Source organism: Danio aesculapii, chromosome 8, assembly GCF_903798145.1.
Source record: "Danio aesculapii chromosome 8, fDanAes4.1, whole genome shotgun sequence".
Taxonomy (NCBI): Eukaryota; Metazoa; Chordata; class Actinopteri; order Cypriniformes; family Danionidae; genus Danio; species Danio aesculapii.
The window spans coordinates 23,637,860-23,650,177 of NC_079442.1; the positions used below are offsets into that span (position 1 = coordinate 23,637,860).

At 35.3% G+C, this 12,318-nt stretch overlaps 1 protein-coding gene across 1 annotated transcript in view; it reads left to right on the forward strand.

The window, feature by feature from the left end:
- aopep (aminopeptidase O (putative)) overlaps window positions 1-12,318 on the forward strand; it is a 158,188-nt gene that overhangs the window by 74,956 nt on the left and 70,914 nt on the right. The window contains exons 12-13 of the mRNA XM_056463452.1: window positions 3,079-3,141; window positions 3,565-3,648. Coding sequence (XP_056319427.1) covers window positions 3,079-3,141; window positions 3,565-3,648 — 147 coding nt within the window. The remainder of the gene's footprint in view (window positions 1-3,078; window positions 3,142-3,564; window positions 3,649-12,318) is intronic.

Consider the following 12,318-nt stretch of genomic DNA (forward strand, 5'->3'; position numbering starts at 1 on the left):
ATGCAAGAGTCTTTAATGCAAGCCATGGTCATGGCTAAAAGATTAGTGCTTAACAATTGGAAATCACCTATACGCCCCTCGCTCCAGAACTAGATTTCCGACATGATATTTGTTATTCTAACTATAACTTCAAAAGTAGTTTATAATTTTATTTAATTTAATTTAATTATTTATTTATTCCAGTGATTTTAATATTGAGTTTTCAGCTTCATTACTTCAACCTTCAGAGTCACATGATCCTTCAGAAATCGCTCTAATATTAATTATTATTATTACTAATATTAATATTATTATTATTAATGTAATAGTAATAAAAGCAGTAATGACTGGAGTAATAATTTCATTTGAAATTACATACAATAAAAAAAGTGTCGTCTGAAATTTTCATCAAAATGAACATTTTTCTCAGCCTCCTTTGTTTATGTTGAGATATTTTACTTTAAAAACCTGGAAAAGGACGTATTCTTTTCCATAAAAGTAATATTACTGATTATACACACGGGAGCCTGATAAAAATGCTCATTGTAGAGGAAAATTTCAGACGGCATTTAGAGGTTTTGCATCTAAGCTCTTCTAACATTTAACAATTTAACTTTTTTTTAGTGGTGGGTCATTATCAGCGTTAACTTGCTGCGTGATTGTGAGACTCTTATTGCGCGATAAAAAAATATCACCGTTAATCTATTCTCAGAGTTGGTTTGTGAGCTGGGTCTATTCTACGCAAGCTATGATGACTTTCACCTTGATATTTTAGCGCGGATGTATACCTGACCGGTGAGCCGTCTGACAAAAAAGTGCCCTTCTGAATTAAATCAGCAGGATGTCCTTCTGGATCTTTCACTTACTTCGAAGACACTGCTGACTACGCTTACATGGACATCTGTATTCTAGTTATTTTCCTTAATAGACAATATGATTAAGGTGTTTACATGAAGTGCTTTCATGTAAGAGTTTTCTGTCATTTTGGGTGACTTTAACTGCAGTTCGGCAGTTTCACATTAACTCATGAACATTTCATTCATGCCCCTGTGACAAACTGGGGTATTAAAAGTATTGCACACCAGACATGCACATTCACATGGTGTTTAAAATGAAGCTAATCAGATGGCGCTCAGAAATATGAGCAGTGTCCTGAGCCGTGGCTGGGCGCCGCCGACTTGCGGTGCCGATGTGTACCCTGATAGAAACCTATGTTTAGAATTCTAAAATGTATGGTGCTGCGTGGCGCTATGCGGCACACCACTGTGCTGCGCTTCTGGTGTGTGACACCCTTTAGACGCCAATAAGGAGTAAAGACTAGTGAGAGTGTTATAGAATTTAATAATGCACGCCAAATGGAAAGAAAAAAACTTCTGCATTTCGCGACGTGTGTGTGTGTGTGTGTGTGTGTGTGTGTGTGTGTGCGCGTGCGTGTGCGCAGTCCTTTACTGACAGCCGCGTGTGGATCTTTTTGGAAAATATGGCGAAAAATCCTACATGACGGGAATAGTTTGATTGCAGTGTTTACTTCAGTAATGTCACTAATATATGCATACCCCACATCTTAATTCTATTTCTGGTTAGTTCAGTTACGACTTAAGTCGGATTAAGGTCATCAAAAATCGCTGTTTTGAGCTTATGTAGGCCTACAGTTCAAAATTCATGTTTAACTGAATAAACATTTAGTAAACACAAGCACATCTTATTGAACATAATTTATTTTCATCCCCAATTATCATAATAGAACAGTTTGTCAAGCAGTTTGTGATGCATTTTGGAAACCAGAGATGAGCCCCTGGTCTAATGCGCCACCTGGCTTGAGAAACTCGTTCTCAAAAACGTACTTTTAGTCATTATTTACGTAACTTTAGCACTTCGGCAGAATTCAAATGAGCCATTTTAATCTAGATGAATTCCAAGATTACGGTGAGATTAATCTAGATTTAAAAAATCATCTATGCCCACTTATAATTTTTTTACATTAAATAAATGCTGCCTTGATGAACAGAATAATTTTATTAAAAAAACATGAAAAAACTAAGCCCGAACTTTTGACCAGTAAAGTAATAAAAACAAAGAAAATGTAAATTATTCAGAATACCAAATCTGTTCACCTGCTGGGATCAAAAATGGAAATCGTGACAACATTTTACTTTTAGATTGAGAAGAAGTCTTATCATTCACAGTGATTGTTCTTGGTGTGAACTGACCTTGCGTCTGATAAACAGAGCACCTTTATATCCTCATGAGCTCTTTTTACCACCTAGCAACCGCTCAATCACATAGCAACACCATAGTGCTCTTTTTCCTTCATAAAATACACTCAAGTAGCAGAACAAAACAAAACAAAGCAACAAAACCGTGATAATATTCAAACTCTCTGATGCGCCATGCTGTATGAAAACAGCAACACCTGATACCATCGCTTGACTTTGTGTAATGGATAGGGGACATCTCTGGATCTGTTTTCTCTTCTCTTATCACTCCCACATGTTTCTTATTACCTGTGAGAGTCCCTGTCAGCCTGCCTGTGCGATCCCTCCATACCTGCTTTTGTGTTTACACACCTCTACGCACACACAGCTTCAGCGGCTTTTAAAGAGACAGTCCTCCTGAGAGCCAGAAGTGTGTGTGCGTATGCATGTGTATGTGTGTGTGTGACGAAAAATGGCCCCTCCTCTGGCTGCACAGGGAGTGAATGCTGTTGATTACAATGAAGCTTCGCTCCCAGACCTTTTACTGCCGCTACTGCCGTCTGCTCCTCCACACACACACACACACACACCTCATCTCTCTCTCTCTCTCTCTCTCTCTCTCTCTCTCTCTCTCTCTCTTTATTCCTCCTCCTCCTTCTCTCTCTCTCTCTCTGCGAGGGAAGGTATTCAGTGTGCCGGCGGTGCAAGCTTTAATAAGGTTAAGTGCTGAGCGAGCGTGCATGTGAAGATCTTTACAGGAGAAACTCCTCTGTTTCAACTTAACGAGGGGATTTTTGTCCTGGTGCCGTGTCGAGCGGTCAGTTGCCATCAAGGAACAAGTGATTCTCTCTGTCTCTCTCTGTCTTTCCACTCAACATTCTACTGCTCTCTTCCTCTTGTTCAGTGGCTGAGAGACGAACGCTCAGAATGGTTGCGGACTCCAGCGGTGCAAGAAGTCAAAGGAGAGGTAAAGCACTTTTGGATTGTTTGACTTTTTCACAACACCTGTTTCCCTCATAGTCGCCGAGCGCATATGAGGACTTTGTGGAGTTCATTCAAGAGGCGGAGATGAAAGTTTAGTTTTGAGGATGTGTTTTTGGTGTGTGTTTGTGGATTTTGTGTGTGTTTGCTGTTGCTTATGTGTTTGGAGCATCACTTAGTGGCTGAGAAAGGAAGTCGTGGTGAAAAGTGAAGGATTTTATGAGTCTTTCAGTTTTGAATGACATCCTTCAGTGTGGAAACTGTTGAATGTGCTGCTGAGCGCTTTGGGTTGGTTGGTTGCTGCGGAGGAGGTGAAAATGTGGTGCGGCAGGTATTTTATGAGGTCTTTGTCTCTCTCACCTTCTCCCTCTCTCTCTCTCTCTCTCGCCCTCCTCTGCCTCTTCCGCAGGTTGCAAAATGGATTCACTTCAGTGGCTCTGGTGGAAAGGGCAGCAAGCGGAAAAGAGCAGGGCCCAAGGTTAACTTCAAAGAGGTAAGACCCCGCCAAGCAGGCTTTAAATAGATCTCATCCCACCCATGTGTCCTCTCCGCATCTCATTTTTTAATAACTTCCCTCGCTTTTTCATCTTTGGTATGCTTAAAGGGGTAGTTCACCTTAACACGAGCATTCGGTCGTTATTAACTCACCCTCAAGTCGTTCCAAACTGATTTGAATTCTGTTGAACTGAACAGAAGATACGCTGTAAAAAATTGCTGGGTTACACACAATTCTTTCATGTAGTCCCAACACAAACTGATCAAGTTAACTTAATGGTTTTTACAAATTTAAGTGGATTGAACATTGCCCTCCCCCCCTCCCCCAAATAAAAAAAGTCAAGTCATTTTAATTAAGTAGTTTGAACAAGCAGCAAAATTCATTTTTTGAGTGTTGTTTGAAGAATGATGGAAACTGGGAGCCAGTTATTTCCTCTACTGTGGATGTCAGTGTCTACCAGTTTCCAACATTCTTCTAAATATCTTCTTTTGCATTCAACAGAAACACAAAACAGTTTGGAACCACTTTGGGTGTGTAAGTGATGACTACATTCAATTTTAGGGTGAACTATCTCTTTAATTGTGACCAACTTGTGTCACAAGTTTACACAAAGTTGGGTCAGCAGGGATATCAGATTTTAGTATGCCGATGACGTGTCAAAGGGCATTGAATGCTGGAGAAGGTCTTGAATAAGCCCTTCTTGTGTGGCCAAAAATCAAGGCACATCCTGGAATAGCTTGGTCAATTTTTTGTGTGTGTGCCATGTCATGTGATGGCAAGGCTGAGCTTCAAAATGGCTGATGTCCTACCAGCAAAGATACCTGTTGCTCATTTTGGTGTGAGAGTTTATTCGTGTGCATGATCGTGATGTACTTCTCAGTGTGTAAATATATGTATTCCTTCACACATTTTGAATTAATCACTATTTATGTATTTAGAATAATATTTATTTTTATTGATGTGAATACATTGGATTCTTTTCTTTGATTGAAGATAATAGAACTGAAAGACCAAACTACAAATGGAGAGTAAATTTCTTTATAACTCCAAAGGTGAACTTGGAAAAGAAACAAGTATTCTGTGGTAAAAAATAATAATAGCTTTTTTATTTATACAGAATACAGTGGTTCAAATTGAATTATTAATTTATGTTAGTGTTTATATTTAATGATATATTTAATATTTAATTAATATTTAATGTTATATTTAGATATATATATCACACTTTAATAGTCAAAGTTTAATTTAATTTAATTTAATTTAATTTAATTTAATTTAATTTAATTTAATTTAATTTAATTTAATTTAATTTAATTTAATTTAATTTAATTTAATTTAATTTAATTTAATTTAATTTAAATAACATAAAATAGGACATCAAAATTAATTTGTAAGTTTAAGTTTACCCAGACAAACTTGTTAAATTCAATTAAATTTAAAGCCAAGTAAATTTATATTTAAGTCTAAATATACACACACTGTAAAATTTTTACACGCACTGTAAAAATGCTGGGTTCCATGCAATTCCTTTATGTTGTTCCAATGCAAATCGATTAACTTAACTTAATTTTTTTTTACAAATTTAAGTGGATTGAACATAAAACAATCAAGTTGTCCCTACAAAAATATCAAGAATTGTGTTGATTCAGCACGTTCAACCAGCAAACAACCAGCAAAACAACCAGCAAACATCATTTTCTGAGTGCATCTGAAGTATAAAAACCCGCACAAAATGAAAACAAATGCAAAAGTAGACAGTAAGGACAGCTAACAACACAAAACAACGTGTAATCTTACTATAATAACTAAAATAACCCTGTCTTTAAAGGCCTGTTCACTTCAGTGATTATAACTAAAACAATCATTATTAAAAAGCAGCTCTAAAGACATTGTTGAAATCAGTTTTAGTATATTTTCTTTTCTTTTTTCCCCTGGGCGATGAATATATAAACATCAGCAGCCATATTTTAGTACACAGGTGAAACGGTTGGAATAAATTGGTCATTTTATGTGTGTGTGTGCCATGTCACGTGATGGCAAGACTAAGCTTCAAAATGGCTGATCTCCCGCCAGCGAAGATACCTGTTGCTCATTCAGCGTGTGAGTTTATGCGTCTGCATGAGCGTGATGTTTTTGTGTACGCTTTTCTCTTCTTGTTTATCGGAACATGGAAGTTATGCACACGTGTATACAGATTCCTTCAGCCCAATTGTCAAACAGTTTGTCTGGCTGAAACTTGTGCGCACATGTGGAATCTGCACACAGACTGGCTGCATACCAAACACTGCGCTCCAGACTCTATTAAAGGATCTTCACAAATCAGACGAAAGAATTAGCATAATAAACTTCTTTGTGTGTGTGTGTGTGTGTGTGTGTATGTGTGTTATCTTGTGTGATTTAGGTTATGTCATCTTCAAGTTTCAGCACTGATGTAATGTCTGCTCCAAGATCCTGTTTATGTCCCTTCAGTGGCACTGTAGGTGTGTGTGTCTCAGTGGCTGGAGCTTTGAAGGAATATTCTGAAGTACAGTGTGCTGTAAGAAGTTTTACCGCTGCTGCCATTGTCTCCATGAAGTTAATGCTTAGTAGTATAATGGTAATATTATAGTTTAGTGATTGTGTTAGAGGAAAATTCAGTGGTGTTTTTAATTGCAGGTTGATCTCAATGTCTGAAGGTTTTGTATTATTTTTCTAGTAAAATATAGCTGTTTTTAAATTTAGCTATAAAAATATAATACAGTGAAAAGCAATATAATATATCATTATGTTTTATTGTACTTTTGGGATATATAATATAATATAATATAATATAATATAATATAATATAATATAATATAATATAATATAATATAATATAATATAATATAATATAATATAATAGTAATCTACTGTGCAAAACATATGGGTGGTTGGTGGAAAATTAATGAATTATATTATATTATATTATATTATATTATATTATATTATATTATATTATATTATATTATATTATATTATATTATATTATATTATATATGTTGTTATTGTATTATGTAATGTTTTATATTTATAGTCCATAGATTACTTTAAGAATTTAAATAATTACATTATTATTTTAGTGCTATAAAGTGCTAAAAAATAGCTGTCTTATAAAAACTAATATATATTAAATAATAATAATATAATTAATATTTTTTAAATCACTTAATATATTGATTGCATTTAGAATTTTAGCATTTAAAAACTTACAAATGCAACAGAAGCTCGTATAAAAAACAAAATGTAAAATATAGTTGTGATTAAAGCACTTAATTTTATATCTCAACTTTTTTGGTTTTAAATTATTCATATTATTAAAATTATGACCTCAGATTTAAGATAATATAAACTATAATAAGTAGGTTTATTATGCTATACTATACTATACTATACTATACTATACTATACTATACTATACTATACTATACTATACTATACTATACTATACTATATTTTGAATTTCTAAATACTTTCAAATATATAGACTACTTTTAGAATTTAAATAACTTAGACAAAATCTTAAATCTAAAAATATATTTAAATAAAATTATATTGTATAATTTTCTTCATTTTAAATTGCAACTTTTGGGTTTTAAATGTGAATTGTATATTATATTATATTATATTATATTATATTATATTATATTATATTATATTATATTATATTATATTATATTATATTATATTATATTATATTATATTATATTATATTATATTATATTATTTTGTATGTATATTTTTATTTTGTGTGAAACATCTCCATATCACACCTCTGTAGCTGAACCAGCAGCAGTCTTTCCGGCACCTGGCGAATTGACACATTTGTAACATGTAACTTCAGACCCCATTGAACATAGAGACAGACACACAGACAGACCCATGAAAGAGAGGAAAACCCAATTACAGTCCAGTTGGCTCTGTACAATGACCAGGGTGGGGACAGAAGAGAAAAAGAGAGCGAGCGAGCGATTGTTTGAAGTGCTGCCATAAAAGCCAACCTGAAAGGAAACACTGCTGACCCTCCTCTCCTCTCACCCCACCCCCCTCTGCTCACGGGCCCTTTTTTTCCAGGTGTATTTTATATTGCACATTCATAGACTTCAAAAGAAGGCGCCCCATCCTCGGCTCACCCATAAATCAAGCTCGGGCCGGGCCCTTAAAGCGACGGAGGGGCTGAGAGGCGAGTATGTGTGCGCCCTACAGCGAACGTCCCGCTCTCATAGGTAATTACATCATTGGTAATTGGCGCGTTTTGGGTCCAGACACCCCCTGCTAACCTTAGACTCAGATCAGGGTCACTTTAATGTGAAATGAAGGTTTCAGGGGCCCGGAAAAAAGAATGGGGTTTTATTGCCTTCATCTGAGCGTGTTGTGCGGGTGTGTTTGGGGAGTTGCTGTGGTATATTAGTTACGCTTGATGATAATGAGCTTCATTTTGCTGCATTTTCATCCGAAGCTAGGCTAATGAGAGAGTCTGCGGATAATCGCTGAGACCTCTACTATGCTGTGATGTAGGGCGGCATGATATTGGAAAAAACTAATATTTTATTATTTTTTTTTGTGATTTTTATTTATTTTTATTTTTATTTATTTTTATTTTTTTGTGATTCAACAACGAGTTGAATTTCTCTATTTGAAAATAATGTTTGATTGATAAGGATGGTTTTTTAATGCAGTGCATCTGCATAAAATATAATAAACAAATTACAAGCATATAGCTAAATACAGAAAAGATGTAAATGAAATAAATAGTTATAAATAAGTAATAAAAGTAAAAGGAAACAATAATAAATATTATAAAGATAAAATTATAAGTAAGAATAAGTGGTTTTCTGAGTCGTTGTACAGTATTCAGACACAGAACTTGAATAATCAAACACTCAAAAAGTAATTTTTTACTGCCCCTTCAAACTACTTATTTAAAATGAGTTTAGTCCCCTTAAATTTGCTAAAATAAATATTTTAACCTAATCGGTTTGTGTTTGACAACATGAAGAGATTGTGTGAAACCCAGCATTTTTTACAGTGAAAGTAAAATATCATACTGTAAAAAATGCTGGGTTCCACACAATCGATTTATGTTGAGATAACATGAAGGAATTAAGTTAACTAGTTAGTTTTTACAAATTTAAGTGCATTGAACATAAAAAAATTAAGTTGTCCCATAAAAACCTCAAGATTTGTGTTGTTTCAGGTTGTTTTAAATAAGTAGTTTAAACAAAAATTTCCCAGTGCTGGGTTGCAGCTGGAAAAGCATCCGCTGTGTAAAACATATGCTGGATAAGTTGGTGGTTCATTCCGCTGTGGCGACCCCTGATGAATGAAGGGACTAAGCCAAAGGAAAACAAATAAATGAACAAAAACCAAAACATTTTTTAAAAGAAAAAGAAAGTCTTCATTGTAAAAATAATTAAATATAAATAACCATTGTTAAAGCTACAAACATAATTGTTTTCTTGTGCTTTTAACCTCTCAAAATGCGATTCGACTGGACATTGCACATGCTGCGGTGTGACTATTGCGGATGTGTCCATTGCGATATCAATGCTAAAACTGTATGTTGTGCAGCCATACTGTAATGTATTAACTAGCCTCCTGCAGCACTGATAAAGCTTTATGTAAGGTGAGATAGAAAGTGTTTTGTTTGGAAGTCCCCTCTTTAGTGGATGGTTGTGTCTGGAAAAACTCAAAAGTACACTTAGGGTTTTTTTTCACTGTTGTAGAAGCTTTTATACAAAGTGACAAGTAGTGATCATAGTAGGCTTGCTCTGTTAAAGGGATAGTGTGGACGAAGAGAGCCATTTCTTTTTTTTTCTCAGGTGGTTTCTTGAGTCTCTTACTTCAGTTGAATACAAAAGATGTTTGGTAACCAGATAGTTGATTGTAGCCTTTGAGTTTCAGAGTTGAGTTCCGAAAAATATGGAAGTCAGAGGTTACCATTAACTGTCTGGATACCAACATACTTCAAATATTTTCATCTGTTAATAGCAGTGAACAGAAGTTTTTTTTTTTTTACAGGCTCATGCTATGGTCACGTTCATTCTAAAGTCTAAACAAAAATAATGCCCACAAACTCTACTACTACTACTACTACTAATAAAAATAATAATAATAAGAAGAAAATTATTCTTATTATTATGTGGTTCAATTAAAATATTTTTATATGATATTATATTGATCATTTTGTTTTTATCTGTACATATTAAATACAAATTTTCATGATATTTTGAATGTATTAATATGTGAAAACAGTGGGTAGCACTGTCGCCTCACAGCAAGAAGGTCGCTGATTCAAGCCTTGGCTGGGTCAGTTGGCATTTCTGTGTGGAGTTTGCATGTTCTCCCCATGTTCGTGTGGGTTTCCTCCGGGTGCTCCGGTTTCCCCCAAAAGTCCAAAAACATGCGCTATAGGTGAATTGGGTAAGCTAAATTGTCTGTAGTGTATGTGTGTGCATTAAAGTGTATGGGTGTTTCCCAGTGATGAATTTGCAGCTGAAAGGGCATTCGCTGAGTAAAACATATGCTGGATAAGTTTGCGGTTCATTCCCCTGTGGCAACCTCAGATTAATAAAGGGACTAAGTCAAAAAGAAAATGATAGAATGAATTTGGCATAATGACTTGAATAAACAAATGAATGAATTTCACTACTTCAGTCTTCAGTGTCACATGATCCTTCAGAAATAGATTTCTTATTATGATCAGTTTTGAACACCGGTCTGCTTCTTTATCTGTGAAACAATCGTAGTTTTTATTTCAGGATTCTTTGGTGAAAAAAAAAGTTTAGCGAAATCTGAATCTTTGATACTTTTTGATCAGTATATTGTCTTCATGTTGAGAAAAAAAAACATGGTAAACTTTAATATGTGATACACTCTAAAACGAAAAAGAAGGCTGGGTTGTCATCAACTCAACGTTGGGCCAAATACTGAATGGACTGTATTACATTTTTTTATTCAGTTTAACTAACACTTTTTTTATCCAGCAATTGGGTTTGTCCATATTTGACTCAACGTCAGGTTACGACAACAGTCATAATAAACCAATGACTGCAGTACAGGAAGAGTTCCTCTCAAATACCTTGGGTTTAAGTCTCAGAAAGGGCACAGTTTCTCCATTCATGGTTTATACCGCAATCTTTTTGGCCAGTTTTTATTGTATTTTTTGGCTCTTTTATTAGTAGAGATTAAGAAAGGAGAGAAGGATATTAGAAAGTCATAGATTAATCAAATTAAATGCGAACTTCCATTACCTTTATTTAATTACAGCACCGAAAACAGCTCTTAAAGCATGGCGGTTCAGCTTGTATTGTTGGTTTAGGGAAAAGGTAAAGTATCATCTAGGAACTATTTGAAGTTCCTCAGTGTTCTGAGGTTAGGCTTTTGCGAAATCTCTCTTTGTATGTATACAGTGTCAAAGAAAGGAATGCTGGCTTGTCTGAAATTAAGGTCACATTCATGAGTAACATAATCCTTCCCTTAGACCACAGAGGCAGGATCCATAGTGACATGCAGATACACCAAACTCCTAATCTTTATTCTTCACGCTCATTTCTTCGATTCCTTTTTCGGTATTTGTTTTACACCACCGCGTGCTCCTTCGAATGTTCACTGGAATGTAGATGAAAGCCGTTTCTTGCGGGACGATGTGTTTTTGAGCCTAATCCAAATTCCTGTTGTGTGCCGGCATTACTCCCAGAGCCAAATGGATGTTCCTGTGGCCTGTTCGATATTTTTGAGGTAATGTAGACCAATCAAGTTTATCTTTGTAGGCCTCTGACAACATAAACCCATTTCGTTTTTTTGCTACCGTACACTGAAATATCCAACCAAGCGCTTGATTGCAGTGACCTGTTTCTTTCTGTTCCTCTGAGTCTCAAACTCACTCTTTCCCTGATTTTTTTTTTTTTCCGTGCGCCGCATCCTGAACCCTAAGCTGATTTATGGATATGGAGGAAGAGGTAAAGGAAGCAGGCCCCTCAATCCAGATCCTCTCCAAAGACCTGAGAGCACAAAATGACAGACTGTAAGTCTAATGTCTGAAGTTATGAGATTGTGATGGAGACAAGGATGTCTGAGTTTAGAGAATATTTTGGCATCAGACTGTGCACAATTCAATCCAAAAATGTGCGGTTACATGCGACTGCCAGAGCTGGAATCTGGTTCGCACTGTTATTAGAGACGAGCTCCGTTTGGCGGGATCCATGAAAAACAACAAACAGAAAGATCCATAAACAAAAGCAAAACAAGACTGACCTTTTCACTCGCTGCCCCTCCTTTGCCAGAAGTGAAGGGAAGAGGTGGGGAGATTATTTCTCCTCCTTTATTTCTGACTCATTCCTCATATGAGCTAAATGCACGTCTGGGAAAATGAAGGAATATAAAGGAGCTACCGCTGATATTGGCTGGATAGCGCCTCACACACACACACTGATAAATGTGTATGCACCATGAAGCTTCAAATTAAGAAAATGGGCATACTGTTGAGATGGCATTAGTTAAATTACATAATTGAATGAAGTTTGTAATTTTCTTAATTAGTGAAGCCTGTTTTTTATTGGAAAAATTCAGAAAAATATCTAGATAAGATAATGTAGACTCTGAATAACAATTATTTCTCATCTGTTCGATAAACCACTTAAGTGATGTTTA